A 16089-nucleotide genomic window follows, 5' to 3' on the forward strand; every position below is an offset into this window, starting at 1 on the left:
GCTGCATGATTGCTCTTTCTCTTCCTCCCGAGTCTCCTTCCATGCCCCTGCCACCTCTTCCTTTTGCCCTTCCCCCTTCCATTCATATCTTCCAAGGCCTGATGCATTCATAAGATGAGCCCCCTAGTCCCCTTGTCGGGGGGGCCCTGCCCTCCTTCTCCAGCCCGGGTGGCTCTCGTCCGTCTTGGTTTGTTTCTTTTCATATGTCCTCTTATATTTTGGGTGCCGGGTGGCTGCCAGCCCTGTCCCGGGACCTGCTGGGGAGGGGCTGAGGCCCTCCAAGGGCCGGGCAGGAGAGCATGCCTTTCGCTGTTGCATGCGACCAGCCCTGTGATTCCCTGTGCCGATCCCAGCAGCCTGTTGGGGCAGGGGTGCCGAGAGAGGCATTGCAGAAGGACTGAGGATGGGGCGGGGGGGCGGGGGGGTTCCAGAGTTGTGGTGTTGACTGGATGTGGCCCAGGAGGGGGTCAAGGGGCGAGGGAGGCTTGGAAGCCGGCATTCTTTCCCACTTGAGGAGGCCGGCTCAGAGAAGGGGCCGGAGAGAGTGGACGAGGCTCAGATGCCATTGGCTGCTCTTCTGAACCCATCTGATCGGCTTCCTGAGGTGGGGCTGAGCGGGGCTGCTCCCCGGACCCTCCTGCACGTTGTCCAGCCCGTGCTCCTGACGCGATCTCAAGCTGTCCTGTAAATACCTGGTGCTAACATCCCATGCCGCCCCCCGCATCGAGGTCCCCTCGTCGGGATGGACGTGGGGGTGGCCGCTTCGTAATATGCTGGTTATCCTTTCTTTTTCTTCATGCCCCTTAAAGCTTTAATTTTGTCCAACACCGTGCTGGGCTAGCTGAGGGGTGGAGAGAGGGAAGATGTGCCCCACCACACTCTGAAGAGAACATGCCTGCAATAAAACAGTCCCGTCGGCCAGCTGCCCTGGAGGACCAGTGGCCGCGGGCAGCTCTGCTTCCTCCGCCAGCCCCTCCCGCTCCCCTGTGGTGACTTGGCTGGCTCCCCGACCCTTGTGCTGTCTCTGTGCCCGCCTCTGCCCTCGCCCACCTGCCTGCCCTCACGCTCCCCGGCCGAGAGCATGAGCCGTGACCTTGCTTCTGATTTTCGCCTCTGGGACAATTCAGTCAATGTGGGCAGTTTGGTCATCCGGATTTTTTTTTTGTTTTTTTCCCTGTTCATTTCATCTGCCCTCCACTCCCTCCCCAGCCCCAGGTTGATCAAATGGCTTTTCCTGGGACCTGCCCAGCTTTGAGAATCTCTTCTCATCCCCACCCTCGGGCACCCAACCTCCGGGGGACGGAAGGGGAGGGATGGGGCATAGTGGGAGACCTAGCCGAGAGCTGAGGGTTAGGGCAGGTAAGCGTTAGGCTGTGGATGTTTTCGGAGTGTTTTGGTTTGTTTTTTTTAAACCGGGCAATATTGTGTTCAGTTCAAGCTGTGAAGAAAAATATATATCAATGTTTTCCAATAAAATACAGTGACTACCTGACTCTGCTCTTCTACTCTTGTCTTGGTTAATGGGCCTGCTGCCTGCAAGGGCCTGGAGCCCTTCCCCGGAAGAGCCTGTCCTCCATGCTCGCTCAGGAGACTTGGCCTCAGCACTGCACAGCCACAGTTCAGAGCCCAACCAGACTGCCGGGTGGTTGAGGGCAGGATTCCATCCTGGCAGCGCAGCCCGTCAGCTCTGAGTGCTCGCCATTGGACATCTTGGGACCTGCATGCGTGTGCGAGAGAGACTGAGCCCGCCTTAGTGGGGACCTGTATCAGTCACACGAATGACTGCAAGATGAGGCCTGAGAAGGCCTGAGGCAGGTCCATTGCGTCACAAGAACTTCCCAGTTTGGGGGTTGAGGGCGGCGGGCAGCATCAAGCTGAAAGGTGAGTGGTCACCGGGGTGTGTGGGGGTGGGGGAAGGAAAGGCATCATCCCAGAGAACAAGAAGGCAGGGTCAGGCCCTGGGGGCCTAGGCCGGGGGGGGGGGGGGGCGGGGGCGGCGGTCTCGACAGGGTGCTCCGGCCAAGAGGTGACCAGTGTCAAGCGGGAACCCTGAGTGCCAAGTTCGAACACGCGGTGGGGAGAAAAGAGGCGTGATCCTGAGCTCACAGCTTCAGTCAGCTCCTGGAGAGGGCACACGACTAAGATTTGAAAGAAAAAGCCCCAAACAACTGCAAACCATAGAAAGCTCCTCAGCTTCCCTGAGGTAAGTGGGGATGAAAAAGAAAGGAGGGGAGGCCCCGCCCCCAACTACCAAACACTGGTCGATAGACTCATCTAACATCTGAGCTGCTCTCACTCAACCAGGGGCTGGGCAGGAGGCGAGCAGAGACAGCTCAGTGGAGTAAAAAGACTTTTGCTCACCTTTACCCGGCCTTGGGAGGACGGAGAAGCCTGGCAGGGTTCAAACTCAGGGTCCTTCCTGTGGCGGAAAGGAGACACATTTTTCCAAAGCCCCAGTTTCTCTGCCCCCTTTTTCTGCCCTCTGGTTGTGGCTCGAAATTGGTGCAGTAAAGATGGTAGAGTGTTGTGGGTAAGAGCTCGGGGTCCGGGGCACTTAACTGCGTGCATGGCCTTGGGTAGACAGCTCTCTGCCCCTGTTTGGAAAGTGGGGCTGTGATAACACTGACCTCGGGACTTCCCTGGCGGTCCAGTGGTTCAGACTCCATGCTTCCACTGCAGGGGGCGTGGGTTCGATCCCTGGTCAGGGAACTAAGTCCCGCATACCACGTGATATGGCCAAGAAAACCCACTGACCAGGGCCAGCCGAGGATTGGTGAGCCCGCAGGAGCCAGGCCTGGGGTGCAGTGAGCGTCCAGGGGGCATGAGCTGCTCTGCATTGGGTGCTTTCTACTCCACGGGCTGTCTTCTAAGCTCTGCCTCCGTGATCTCATTGAATCCTTCAAGCAGCCATCTGGGCTGGGTGCTGTTAGTACCCATTTGGCAGACTAGGAAACTGAGGCCCAGAGAAGTGCAGGAACTAGTCCAGGGTGATTAAGCAGAAAGTGAGAGCTGGAATCTGAACCAGATGTGACCTGAGCAGTCAGTCCATGCTCTCAGCTGCCTGGCTTTAGAGTAAATGGTCTTTTTTTTTTTTTTAAGATGATTTCAGGTAGGCCAGAGACAGCCAGTGGGAAGGCTAGGCTGAGGCTGGGGTCACAACGGTGGAGTCTGTGATGGGAGCTGCCTTCTTAGCAGCCAGGATACCTGTGGAAAATTCTGGTCTTATAGCTGTGAAGAAGATAGGTTTTGGTGACTCACAGAATTGGGCTCCAACCCAGCGTGACCACTGCAGTGTCTGTATACTCACTAAACCTCAGGTCCCACCTCTGTCACTTCCTACCTGATAACCTTGGAGCAGTGACTTCACTTCTCTGAGCCTCAGTTTACCAGTCTGCAAAATGGAGAATAGTAATTGTCTCTCAAAGGAGGATCAGAAAATATTGTGCCGCTTTTTAGACATCGTCTCATTTACTTCTCACCCAGGCCAGGTTGAGTCTTAATAAAATTTAGTATGCATTTATGACATGCATCCTCCCCAGTGGGCATATGAGCACAAGATAAGTTATCATCAAGAGCTGACAGGAGGGGGCTTCCCTGGCGGTCCAGTGGTTAAGACTCTGCACCTCCACTGCAGGGGCGTGGGTTCAATCCCTGGTTGGGAAGTTCTGCGCTGTGTAGTGTAGCCAAAAAAAAAAAAAATAGAACTGAAAGGAATGGAGGCGGGGGTCAGGGGGGCAGCTAAAACCTCTAGCACCACACTTCTTGGAAGTGGGTGAGCTGGGACTTGAACCCCAGATTATTCGCATCCCAAATGCCCACGATTTTAACCACCGCATTGCTTTGCCTGCACTTCTCTACTGCCCCGTCGTTTATTTTCCCCCTTGGGCCCTGTGTTTTGACTTTTACTCCCATATGGCCTGCGTTATTAAAAAGTCATGACTTCCCTTTCCCATTCTTTATTAATCACAGACACAGAGATGGCGCTCTGCGCTTCTAATGACATGGGCAGGCAGGGAGGGGCAAGCTGATGCTTGCTGTGGGTCATTTCCAACTCAGGCTTACAGATCCCGTGGGCCAGCTCAAAACCTGTCCTGAGAAAGTGACTACCCAGGGGGACACATCGGGAGGTGCCCAACTGGGGCCCACTGGAGGGAAATCCAGGTTCCCCTCACCTCCCAGAGGGGAGCTCCAATGCAGTGGCTCTGGAACCACCTCTCAGTGTCATTCCCAGTGTGACCAGCAGGTGGGGCAGTGACCACAGAAGGCCCAAGAGCAGCTACTCCCGGGGACTGGCCAGGGTGTATACGTGTGTGCGTGCTTAAGTTCCATCTGTGCCCGAAAGTCAGAAATTAATCAAGAAATGAAGTTAAAAGTGCATAAAGTCTCCTTGAGGGAGACAGACCTGTTCCCAGCGTGTCACTTCTTGACCCCAACGCCAGACCAGAGCGGGCGCCTCCCTTTCACTGTGTGCTCGGTACATTCCACAGCTTGTAAATTTATATTTTTGTGGCTTATTGTAATACATATTTCTGTGATTATTAAATTCTCACCACCACTGAATTGTGAGCGAGGCAGGGCCAAGGCGGTGTCAGTCACTGCTATTTCCCCAGCAGGCACAGAGCAGGCTCAAGGGAATGTGTGTTGAATGAATGAATGAAACGAAGGAAAGGAGGCATCAGAGGCCAGAGTCAGAACTGTGAGCACAACAGAAACACTCTTCTTTACTTGGTTCACTTTCTTCCAATCCTGAGGTCCTGGCTCAGCCATCTCCTCCTCCAAGAAACCCTCCCTGATGTCCCCCAAGACTCCACCCTTCACAACGTCCAGCCCTGCCCCCTCTGAACTGTGAGCTCCAGGAGCGCAGGGCCAAGGCTGTCTGTCCCTGCCATGTCCCCAGCGTCATAGGGACAAAACCTGACATACAGTAAGCCCTCACTCAGAGCCTGCTGAATGAGTGAACGGACGTCTGTGCAACAGGCTGCAGTGAGAGCGCCTGAGAGGAGTGATTAAGTCTTCAAGGAGGAGGAATAGCCTAAAGCAGGAACTTGAAGGGCAAGGGAGCTTTTGACGGATGGAGAAGGGGAAACACGTCTCATGGGAAGGGTGAGCTCAGCGAGCTAAGAGGTGGAGGCCCCAAAGGTCATGGGCTCTTTGGGGAAACCTCGGTCGTCTGCTGTGGCCAAGCAGAGAGTGTGGGAGCCCTTGGAGCTCGGCAGGCAGGGGAGGAACCATTCAGACAGGACCTCCAGACAGGACCATGGCAGCCAGCGGAGAGGCTACCCGGGCAGTCAGGGGTCAGGAACCAGCCAAGAGAGGAGCTTCCAAATCATCCTGGAGGGGCCGAGGGAGCTGTTGGAAAACCCGCACCCTGGCAGACAGTGTAGACATCCAGGCCAGAGCTGGTGGGGGTCTAAGATAAACAGTGGGATGCAGAGAAGGGGGAAGATTCCTGAGATGTTAGGCCTGGTGGGTAAAAGCCCGCAGAAAACCAGCTTCAACACTTAATCCTCTCCTCCCCTTAATCCACATCCGAAAAATAGGACTGATAATGGCACCCACCTTGGGCGAGGATGCCGTGGGTTCCAAAGCCCAGCCCTGCGCTGCCATTCAGCCAATGCTGAGGCCAGAACTGACCCACCTTCCAGGGGCGGCACAGAGAGAGGAGGGAAGCGTGCCCCCCACCCCCGGGGTCTTGCCTGGACAGGCAGCCCTGCCCCACCTCGACTCCTGCCTGAAACACAGCCCCTCCATCCCATCCCTTCTGCACGCTCCTCCAGGGGCACCTTTGGGCTGGTTCCCACTGAGGCTGGGCCAGGATTGGTAACAAAGGCCGGACCCCACCTGTTGTTTCTTGAACTGTTTTTTGGTTTGTTTTGGTACAAGTCAAATTTTTACTATTAAATTCAAGCAATAGGACTTCCCTGGTGGCGCAGTGGTTAAGAATCCGCCTGCCAATGCGGGGGACACTGGTTCAATCCCTAGTCTGGGAAGATCCCACATGCTGCAGAGCAACTAAGCCTGTGAGCCACAACTACTGAAGCCCGCGTGCCTAGAGCCCGTGCTCCGCAACAAGAGAAGCCACCGCAACGAGAAGCCCGCGCACCGCAACGGAGAGTAGCCCCCGCTCGCCGCAACTAGAGAAAGCCCACGTGCAGCAACGAAGACCCAACGCAGCCAAAAATAAATAAAATAAAATAAAATAAAATATTCTAAAAATAAATGAAAAATAAATTCAAGCGATACAATATTTCTCTGGCAAGACTGCTATAAAAGTTTCTAAACTTCCTCAATTTTTTTTTTCAGTATTACATTTTTTTTTATTGTGGTAAAATACCCATAACACAAAATGTACCATTTTAACCATCTTAAAAAGTACAATTCGGTGACATTTAGTACATTCATGACGTTGTGCAACCACCGCCACTATCTAGTTCCAGGACATTTTCATCACCCCAAAAGGAAACCCCATGCCCATTAAGCAGTCGTTTGACCTATTTTTAACTCTCGCAGACACCTCTTCAAATGAAACATAATGTCTGGTGGGAAGAAGTCAAACCAATGGAGAAAAGCGTTGTTTTCAAACAGCATTTGCCCAGATGCCAAAGACCACTACAGTAGCCACAACAATAACAACGGCAGTGACAGTAACCCGTATTGTGGGCTTTACTCCAGGCCCTGTGCTAAACTGCTTTTCGGGGGAATCATTTAATCCTCAGCACGGCCTTGTAAGGTAAGTATTAGATTATGATCACCATTCTACGCAAAAGGAAACCAAAGCAAACTCATCAGCCCAACAGTGATCTGAGCTAAGAAGCTAAAAAGATAGACCAGGGACTTCCCTGGTGGTCCAGTGGTTAGGACTCTGGGCTCCCACTGCAGGGGCCATGGGTTCCATGGCCGCCGCTATTGTCTTTATAGGAAGCTCATGCCTCATCTACTCCTCCAGCCCTCCCCAGGGGCAGATTTACTGTTTTAACCCTGAAGCCAAGTGAGAAAGGGGAACCCAGGGCTGGGGGTGAGTCTGGGGGACTTTCCCATTCACCTCCTCCCACCAGCAGAAGCACCACTTCCTTTCATGTTCACTCCTGGAAAACCCTTGAATTCTGTACCTGAGGGCAGGGGATGGCAACGAGAAGGGGGGAGGGGTGGATGGCTGGACATCACCCCAGCAATCAGAAGGGGAATTGAAGGCTGGAAATCACCCCAGAGGAATCCAGGGTGGGGCCGAGACTGCTCTGTGTCCCCAGCACTTGGTAGAGTCAGCGACCACTATGTTGAATGAATGAATGAATGAATGAATGACATTTGGGTGACAGTTCCCAGGACACAGGCGGTGAAGTGAGGCTCTGAGAGGGGGCATAGGGACAGGCACAGGACTTAGGTCTGAGTTCTTGGGCCGTCCCTGGGTTCTGTACCTCCCACCACTTCATTCCCCAGCTTCTCCCCCAGCCCAGGGCCCCACCATCCACATCTTGCAACTCACCAAGCCATGCAGTTTCCAGGCACCTGTCCAGTGGTGTCACCCACAATGCAACAGTCTCCCCTTCTTCACCTCCCCTGCGGGGACCAGGCCTCCCAAGTCTGATGGGGAATCAGAAGTAAAGGGAAGCAGGGAGCTTGTCGGAGAATCCTGGGCTCCCATGAGGCAGAGAGAGGGTGGCTCTTGGAGTGGACTGGGAGAGGGCAGGGCTGTCCGCTGGGGGTTTGGGGCGGGCATCCAGGGCACCCTGCATGAATGAGGATCAGAGCCAGAACCCTAACCAGAGCAGACCTGAGTGCACAGAAGCTGTTGGGAACTTTTCTGCCTTCTAAATATTTAGACAGCGAGATGGATAGGCAAAGCGAGGGCCAGACCAGGCCACCCAGGTCACCGGATATTTTGAGAGAACTGTTCTTTTTATGCTCCAGGATAATTGTTTCCTCTCCCTCTCTCCCTCCTCCCACAGCCCATCGTGGCCACCCCGAAGGAGGAGAAATAGCAGCTGATCACCCCGCTGAATCCAGGGGGTCAACATTCTGGCCGGCTGGGCTCCAGGATCCAGCTCTGGGCTTGTCCACCCGCAGCCACCGGTCAAGTCCCTGAATTTCTGGCTGCTGCTCTCGGAAGACAGGGCAGGAGATCACGGGGCAGATGTCAGCAGAGGGAGCAGGCTGTCTCGGACCCCACTTTGGACGGTGTTCCCACGGTGCTGCTGGATGGCTGTAGGACAGGCAAGGGTGCCCCCTGCCCCTCGCCCCAGGCTGACGAATGCACCCAGCTCCCATCCTTCCCCCCGAGAGCAGTGGGGGCCCTTGAGCCCTTCCTCCCCGAGGCCGGCTGGGAGAGGGACGTCTGCAAGTCGCCCGGGCCAGGCCTCAGGCACAAGCAACAGAACCAGAGCTTGAGCCGCTGGAAGACGGCCTTGCGGAAAAGGATGAAGACCCAGGGATCCAGGATGGGGTTGAAGGCATTGAAACGGAAAGCGAGGAGGTCCCCCATCTCACTGCTGTCCGGGGCGATGGCCTGGGTGAAGCCGTGGATCTGAGGGCAGAGTGAGGGTGTCAAGCAGCACCCACGAGTCCTCTGCCCCCACCCACACCCCACCCTCGATCCCCTCCCCCACTTGCTCACTGGCAGAAACGAAGGAGGGGTGGCCTGTCCGAAGGGGAAGGAAATAAGATAAGATGAAAACTAACAAACAAGTGCATCTGGGGAGCAGAGGGAGAGAAAGCCCCAGGAGACAGCCAGCAAAGCCCTAGAGGGAGAGAGATGGGGCGGTAGGGCTGGGTCCCAGGGCTGTGTCTGTGTGTGTCCAGTTTCTGAGTCCTCTGTAACCCCCCAAAGGTTTGACGACCCTCAGATCTAGCCCAGCCTTTGCGTTTTACAGAAAGAGGGACCGAGGCCCAGAGTATAGACAGGATGACTGGGTGCCACAGGGCCAGGGTTGGCCCCGCTGCAATTTCGGAGGGGCAGGGCAGGAGTTCCTGCAGGAAAGGGGCGAGGCCAGGAGATGCCAAGGGCAGACCCATGGGTGGGGCTGGGGAAGTGGGGAGCACGGTGGCAGGGAGATCAGACTCTGGCATCAGAGGAGCCCAGGGTGCAGACCTGCCTCTGTGTGATCATGGGCAAAAGACATCATCACCTGTCCTCTGTAAAAATGGTGACAGGGCAGAGACTTCGTCACATTTCTTGCTAAATGCTTGTGGAACAAATGCATAAGATCATTTTGGAGATTATCGGAGAAAGCATTTCTAAACCACTGAGCACAGGGTGGACAGAGAGCAATGAATGGCGGATCTTATTATCATTGTAGGGGTAGGAGAAGGTTGGTGGGGGGTGGAATTGGTAGGGTTGGGGGGCTAGAGATGTGGAAGGGGGAGACAAGGGTCAGAAGGGGTCAAATGGGGCAGAAGCAAATGGGGAGACTTCTCCAGCAAGCCTGGACAAAGCCTCTCATCTCTTCGGGTCTCAGTTTCCCCATGTGTGAAATGGGTACAAACGATGGAGGACGGCGCTGGGCTCTGCCTTCCTCCCCACCGCCCACCCCGATCTGCCGAGGGGACTCACCGTGAGAGGCAGGGAGCACACGGCCATGATGCCCGTCATGAGGGCCAGCAGAATCAGGTGGTCAACCTCGTCTTCGCCCGCCCGGGGGCTGGGGACCAGCGAGCCGTGGTGGCGCCTCTGCTGGCGGTACATGCGGCAGAGGCTGAGGGTGACCGAGCCGTTGCAGAGGAAGATGGTGGCCACCAGCAGGGCCACGAGGCTGGCGTAGGCCAGCGAGAATGCGCAGCCGCCCAGCTCGGCCGAGCGCATACGGATGAAGCACCAGCTGCCCGGGCAGTACTGCTGGTGTTGGCCCAGGCCCAGCAGGGGCAGCGAGCAGAAGACGGCGCAGAAGCCGTAGATGGCGGGCAGCGCCAGGCGGGCGCGGCGCGGCCCGTCCAGCCGGGCGTAGAGGTAGGGGTGGCTGAGCGCCAGGCAGCGCTCCACGGCCATGGCGAAGAGGATGAGCGTGGAGGCCAGGCCGAAGAAGGTCATGGCGAAGGCGAAGGCATCGCACAGCGCCGGGCGGCCCCGGGCCAGGCCCAGCAGCGAGCTGTTGCGGGCGTAGGCCGCGAACACCACTGGACTCAGGAAGCACGTGCCCAGCAGGTCGGTGACCGCCAGCCCGGTGACCAGCACCGCGAAGGCCGAGGGGCGTGACCGTCGCCGCGCCCCCAAGATGCCCAGCGCCAGCCCGTTGCCCACCACGCCCGCCACGAACATCAGGGCGCTGGTGGCCGGGCCCACCGAGTCCCGCACGTACGTGAGGTTCTGGCACGAATCCGCCATCCCCGGCCTCCGGCGGCCGCCCGGGCCGGAGGGGTCCCTGGGGTGGGAGGTGGCGACGGAGGGGAGCCGCGCCGGGTCCGGCCCTGCGACGCCCACCACCGCGCTCCCCTCCCCGTGGTCCTCGCTGCAGTTGGAGGTCGGGGGGGGGGGGAGGGAGGGTCCCAGTCAACCCACCGCAATTCTTGTGCGACTGTTTCTCTCCCCTCCGTCTTCCCCAGGCTCTGGTACTCTCTCTCTCTCTTTCCCCTATTTCTTTCCTTCCCTACATCTGTCTCTCTGTCTAGTCTTTTCCTCTTCAAGCCCCTAGTTCTTTCCTTCTCTGTCTCTGTCTCTTGTTGTGTCTCTGTCTCTGTCTCCTCCCTGGTCCACCCCCTCTGCCTCCCTCCCTCCCTCCCTCTCTCCTGACAGCCGTCTATTCCCTTCTCCGCGTTTCTGCTTTCCCAGCCCCTCCTCACTGCCTGCGGTCTCTCTCAGCTCCTCCTCTGTCCCCTCGCTCCTTCTCCGGGGTCGTGCTCGCTGGGTCCCTCTCCGAGTGTCAGCTTCCCCCTCCTCCCCTCCCTCCTCCCTCCCTTTCTACTCATCTTGCCTGCTCACCCCGGCTTTTTCATTTCCTCTCTCTGCCCCACGTTCCCCCGCCTCTGCTTTCCCCAGAGGGCCCTGGCCTCCATCCGCCTTCCCTGGCACGCTCCCTCCATGCCCTCTCCCCAAGACATCCATCTCCCGCCTCCCCCTCCCCCTCCCTGTGTCCCCTCACGGTCCCCATCACCGAGCCACCTGCCACCTCGCACACTCAGGACTCTGCCAGCGTTCTTCCCTTCCCAGCGCCGGTCGGGTGGGGATCACCCGAGTCATCATCACCCTGGAGTTGGGAGCTTGCCAGCAGGGACCCGGGCGGGACCTGAGGGGCACAGCCGACCAGTCTGCAAGGCTGTCTGGGGTGGCTTCTGGCATCTATTCTGGGCTCAGGCCCCACGGGGTTAGAACATTGCCCAAGGATTGAGAAATGACCAGGAAATTCCTGCCTGATGTAGTGTTTTCCAGGCACAACTGAGCTTGCTTTTCCCTGGACACAGTTCACTCCTTCCATGAGCCCTGGGGGGGTGGGGGGCGGGGGGGAGAGGAGAGACTTGGCATCTGCTGGTACGGGACCGGCCCCCACCCCATCCCGCCAGGATTTCCACTGCTCAGCATCAAACGGGAGCACCCTCCTGCCCTCTTGCCTCTCACGCTAGCACTCCCAGGCCTCAGGCCAAGCTCTGGTGACCTTGACTTCAAAGAATAATATTTTAGCCACAGACAGCCGTCCAGGGCTCCAGCACTGCTGTTCCTTAATTCCTCCCACTCCTCTACAAACACACCACCAGTGCAGAGCCGCCACCCTCCAGCCAGTGTGAGCAGCCTGTGTGTCCCAGACGCCAGCACAGCGGTCCCCAGTCCCTGTTGCCACTGAGCCTGTGGCTTTCCATGCAGCCTCCCAACCCATAAGGGCCAGATGGGACCTCAGAGACCTTCTCAGACACCTCTTATTTTTCAGGGAGTCAGTCTAAGTGCAGAGATGACAAATTCAAGCTCTCACTCCATTTGACTGGAGTTTCTGCCCCAGTTCGACCACCCCCTTGCTATGGGATAGTCCCAGGCCAGGATGAGAAGCCAGTGGACCTCAGTTTCTTAATCTGTACAATGGGCTTCGTGGGCCTGGTGGCCAACCATGGCCAGTGGCCCATCCCAGACCCCGCTTTGTAACAAGGAGAGAGCCTGTGTACGTACTGTATCCCAGCCAAGGCCAGGAAGGATGGTCCTGACCCCAAGGACTGGACGTTGGGCAGCTACAGACTTCCCCTCTCCGTCGCCATGCCACCCCTGCTTCCGTGACCACAATCCCCTCCCCCCTCCCCCTCCTCCATCTCCCTATCACCCATGCCCAGCTGGTACCCCCAGCTTCCGCCAGGATGGATGCCCCAGCTCCAGCCACACCAGGGGCTCCGAGAAGGACCCTTCAGCCCCACTCTGAGGGTGCCTGTGTGTGTGTGTCTCAGGCATCCTGGCCACGTGGTACCGCCCTCACTCTCTGCGATCCCAGGCGGAGCAGAGGGAACTCAGGAAGTTCTATCATATTAATGATGATGCCTGGCAGGCTCGCGTCCTGTCTCTGCATCAGGGATGTTGCAGGAGTGCCAGGGGAGGTGGGGGTGGAGCTCTGGTTCCTGGAACTTCCCTCCTACTGGCTTCCTGCCCCCACCAGGCACTGCTGAACGTTCAGGAAGTCCACGCTGCTCCCATGCCCATCGGGGCCTCAGACAGGCGCCTCCCCCAGGCCTCAGTTTCCCCACTTTGCCGCTGGGGGCCGGGAGCCCTGGCGACCCTGGCATCAGTTCTGTGCTCCAGAGCAGGCAGGAGAGGTGGCAACTGTAACTCGCTCCTAAGGAGAGGACTAAGGGTCCCTGGGGTCCATGCCAGTGTTGGACACGCTCACGCCACGACAAGGGCACAAAGCGTTCCCCTTCCACCCGGGTGCCCTGGGGTGAGAGGTCACCCCAGCTGGGCTGGGCTGGGGGTGGGGTGACTTCTGGGGCGGGAAGAGCTGTGGGAAGGACCTGCTCTGGATGGGTGAGTCAGCACCCTCCCCCTGCCACAAGTCAGGCCTCCCCAGAGGGACCCTGGGGCAGCGCCACAGAAGAGAGAGGACAGCCCAGAGACAACTGGAAATGGACACACAGCACTGGGAGCGGGGGAAGAACGGGTACCTGGGAGGGGGTGTGCTAGGGACTGTGGGTGTGTGAACTTCATGTGTGGGTTTGTGTGACCTAAGCGAGCATCGTATCAGCATAGTGAGTGGTGTGTGTGTGTGTGTGTGTGTGTGTGTGTGTGTGTCAGTGGAGGGCATTCTTTCCTCTAAGGTCTCTTTGTGCACTGTGTCTACTGGTGCGTCCACGCGTGTCTGTTTATTGGGGCCCACCTGTTTCTTTATGGCTGGGTTGGCCCACGTGGGTCTCTAAGCCTCGATGTTCGTCATCACATGGCTGCCATGCCCTTGGGATGTTGTTGGAAGGTTAGAGACGGAGTTCACCCTGCCTGCCTCTAGGAAGTCCTCAAACAGCTACCGTTGGTGTTGTTATTCAGCGAACCCTAACCCACTCACCGTGGGTCAAGGGCTGGGGGCGCAGAGGGCCTCAGAGGGCACCATCTGATGGGGGCGCGGTCCCAAGTGGCGTGCGACAAGTGATGGGAGAGGAAGGTCATAGCTGGAGCCTGGGCAGGCCCTCAGCTGAGTCATTCCATCTGGGTGGGTGTGCTCAAGGGGGCAGGCACCAACAAGGCCAGGAAATGGGACCGGGATGGGCTCTTCCACACCTGCCGGCCAGCGCCTCCTGCTGCCTGCCCAGGCCTGCCTGACCTAAGATGCCAGCCCACCCTGCGCCCGACCCTCTCCTGGCTCCCTGGTTTCCGTCCTTCTGGTCCTGCCCTGGGAGGAAGCTGGCCTCACCGCGTACCCCACACACACGCCACCAGCTGCTCATGCCTGCCAGGCCCGCCTGTCGCCTGTGCCCGCTCACTGCTGTGAGAAGCTGCTGTGTGTCCATCCTGACCCATCCTTCCTTAGCAGGTCCCAGCCGCCCCAGCTAGAGGCCAATTTTCTCTGCCCACCGCCCTTTTCTCCACCACCAGTGGGTCCTTGCCTACCTACTGGCCGCTGTTTCCCTCTCCGGCTCCTGGTGTCCCTGCTCTGTCGCTCCTTTCCCACCTTTGCCTGGGCCGTGCGCCTCACCTGAGGTCCCCTCACTTCTGTCCTTCAAGGCCCCCTTTGAACCCCTCCAGCACCTCCTGAAGTCATCCATCGACTTCTCCCACTCCATCCTCAAACCCCGACTGACCAGGTGACATCACTTCTCCATGCCGCTCTTCCATGTCTGTAAAATGGGGGTAAACAGAGTCTTTTGGGGGCTACCGTGAGAATTACGGGAGATGGGGCTTGTGAAACCGGACTCCCAGTAAGTGATGGCCATGATTCTGGATCCTTCTGGCTCCGGGTTGTCCCACCCCTTACCCCCGGCCCCTCAGTGCCAAGCACATGGGTGGGGTGTGGAAGGAGGACAGCTGGGTGGGGCAGCCCCCAGCCCTAGGGTTTGGGGTGAAATGGGAGAGAACTGCTGGGCGCAAGCACTACCCCAGGCCTTCACCTCTCTGCCTCTTGGCCTGGCTCTGCCTCCAGCCTGGGCCTGACCCCAGAGCTGACTTCAGAGCTGGGGGTGGCAGGAAAGAGCAGCGGGTAACCAGAAGCGGGTGCTACGGAGTCCTACCCGCTAATGACGTTATCTGGTTTGCAGGCTGGTCACCCAGGACCTGCTCTGGCTTCTCCCTTCTGGCTTCTCCTCCCTCCCAGCCTCAGTCTGGGTGCAGGCTCACCCAGCCCCCCTCCTTCTCCAGGCAGACATTTCCTCCCACTCCCTGCCCCCCACCAGGTCAGCCAGCCCCACTTGCTTCTCCCCAGCTTCCATTCCCCCAGACCAGTTCCAAGGTCCCAGGGCTCAAAGGATCTAAATCCCAACAGTCCAGGCTCAAGAAATCCTTACACTCCTGAAGTGCCGAGCTCTGGAATCCTAGCCCGACAAGGGCGCTGGACCCCAGCATCCTGGCCCCGCACTGGTCAAAGACTCCAGAATTCCAGCCCTCCAAGTTCCTGGGATTCTAGACTCCTTTGCATTTCGGGTTCTAAGATGCAAGGATGCTGGGTCTGTGAAATTCCAGAATCCTTCTGGCAACTTCCCTCCCAGCATCCCTCCTCCCCCCACTCCCCACCCTGAGCTCATCCTTGGCTCTCTCTGTCCCCCATCTCCCCCGGGGCTCCCACAGACATGATGCAACCAGACCGGAGCCGGCTGAGAGGTAGGAGACAGGAGGGAGATATAATTACAGCTTCTCTTGCCTCAATTCAACAGGAAGCTCAGAGTTGGGACCCAGGGGACCCTAATCCAATGTGAATAATGGAGCACTTGCCAGACACAGGCACAGTCCCTCTCTGGGCAGCGGAGGCCCAGTGAGCCACCTTCATCCAGATCCAGGGTGCAGTCTCAAGATGAGAGAGTGAGGAGAGGGGAGAGGTTGCAAACTCAGTGGCCCTTGGACCAACCAGGTAAAATAATTAACCAAACCCACAGGTCACCCAGTCTGCATTTCTTTTTTTCTTTTTTTAAAATTTATTTATTTATTGTTGGCTGCGTTGTGTCTTCGTTGCTGCACTTGGGCTTTCTCTAGTTGCGGCGAGCGGGGGCTACTCTTCGTTGCGGTGCACGGGCTTCTCATTGCGGTGGCTTCTCTTGTTGCGGAGCACAGGCTCTAGGCGCGGGGGCTTCAGTGGCACGCGGGCTCAGTAGTTGTGTCTCGCGGGCTCTAGTAAGCACAGGCTCAGTAGTTGTGGTGCACGGGCTTAGTTGCTGCTCCGCGGCACGTGGGATCTTCCTGGACCAGGGCTGGAATGCATGTCCCCTGCATTGGCAGGTGGATTCTTAACCACTGTACCACCAGGGAAGTCCAGTCTGCATTTCTTTATTTTCAACAGAGACATGGGTTCAAGATATTTTACGTTTCTCTTCATTCCTCTGTAAGAAGCCCTTGGCACAGGCTCTGTGATAGATAGTAACTGACTCTCAGCCTCCTTAACTGGGAGACAATGGGGTATGGTGGGGACTTTGGCAAACTAGAAGGCCCAGGGCCCATCTCATAGCCTCTGGTCACCCTGCAGGGTTGTGCAGGTCTGAGGTCACCAGCCCTTCCAA

The 16089-nt window shown here is 57.6% G+C and overlaps 1 protein-coding gene across 3 annotated transcripts; it reads right to left on the reverse strand.

Moving 5' to 3' along the window:
- Positions 1 to 6086: 6086 nt before the first annotated feature.
- Positions 6087 to 10603, reverse strand: PTGIR (prostaglandin I2 receptor). 3 transcript variants are annotated; one of them, XR_013825307.1, is made up of 3 exons: positions 9548 to 10603; positions 7484 to 8521; positions 6087 to 7269 (listed from the first exon to the last, which is right to left on the reverse strand). XR_013825307.1 is itself a non-coding variant. In XM_079907552.1 (2 exons), the coding sequence occupies exons 1-2, from the start codon at positions 10313 to 10315 to the stop codon at positions 8135 to 8137; spliced, it is 1155 nt and encodes a 384-aa protein (XP_079763678.1). In that variant the 5' UTR covers positions 10316 to 10603; the 3' UTR covers positions 6087 to 8134. The 3 variants fall into 3 exon arrangements, 1 of the variants encoding a protein (XP_079763678.1); XR_013825308.1 differs by lacking the exon at positions 6087 to 7269 and having other exon boundaries at positions 7542 to 7581; positions 7991 to 8521; XM_079907552.1 differs by having other exon boundaries at positions 6087 to 8521.
- Between the last annotated feature and the right edge of the window lie 5486 nt (positions 10604 to 16089).

The sequence above is a fragment of the Stenella coeruleoalba genome (assembly GCF_951394435.1).
Source record: "Stenella coeruleoalba genome assembly, chromosome: 20".
NCBI classification, from domain to species: Eukaryota; Metazoa; Chordata; class Mammalia; order Artiodactyla; family Delphinidae; genus Stenella; species Stenella coeruleoalba.

Bases quoted from the DNA above. Each gene is read 5' to 3' on its own strand.
- PTGIR (XM_079907552.1), bottom strand. From the start codon at position 10,315: ATGGCGGATTCGTGCCAGAACCTCACGTACGTGCGGGACTCGGTGGGC. The intron at 8,522-9,547 runs GTGAGTCCCCTC...CTCTGCCCTCAG, and splicing joins TGTGCTCCCTGCCTCTCACG to ATCCACGGCTTCACCCAGGC.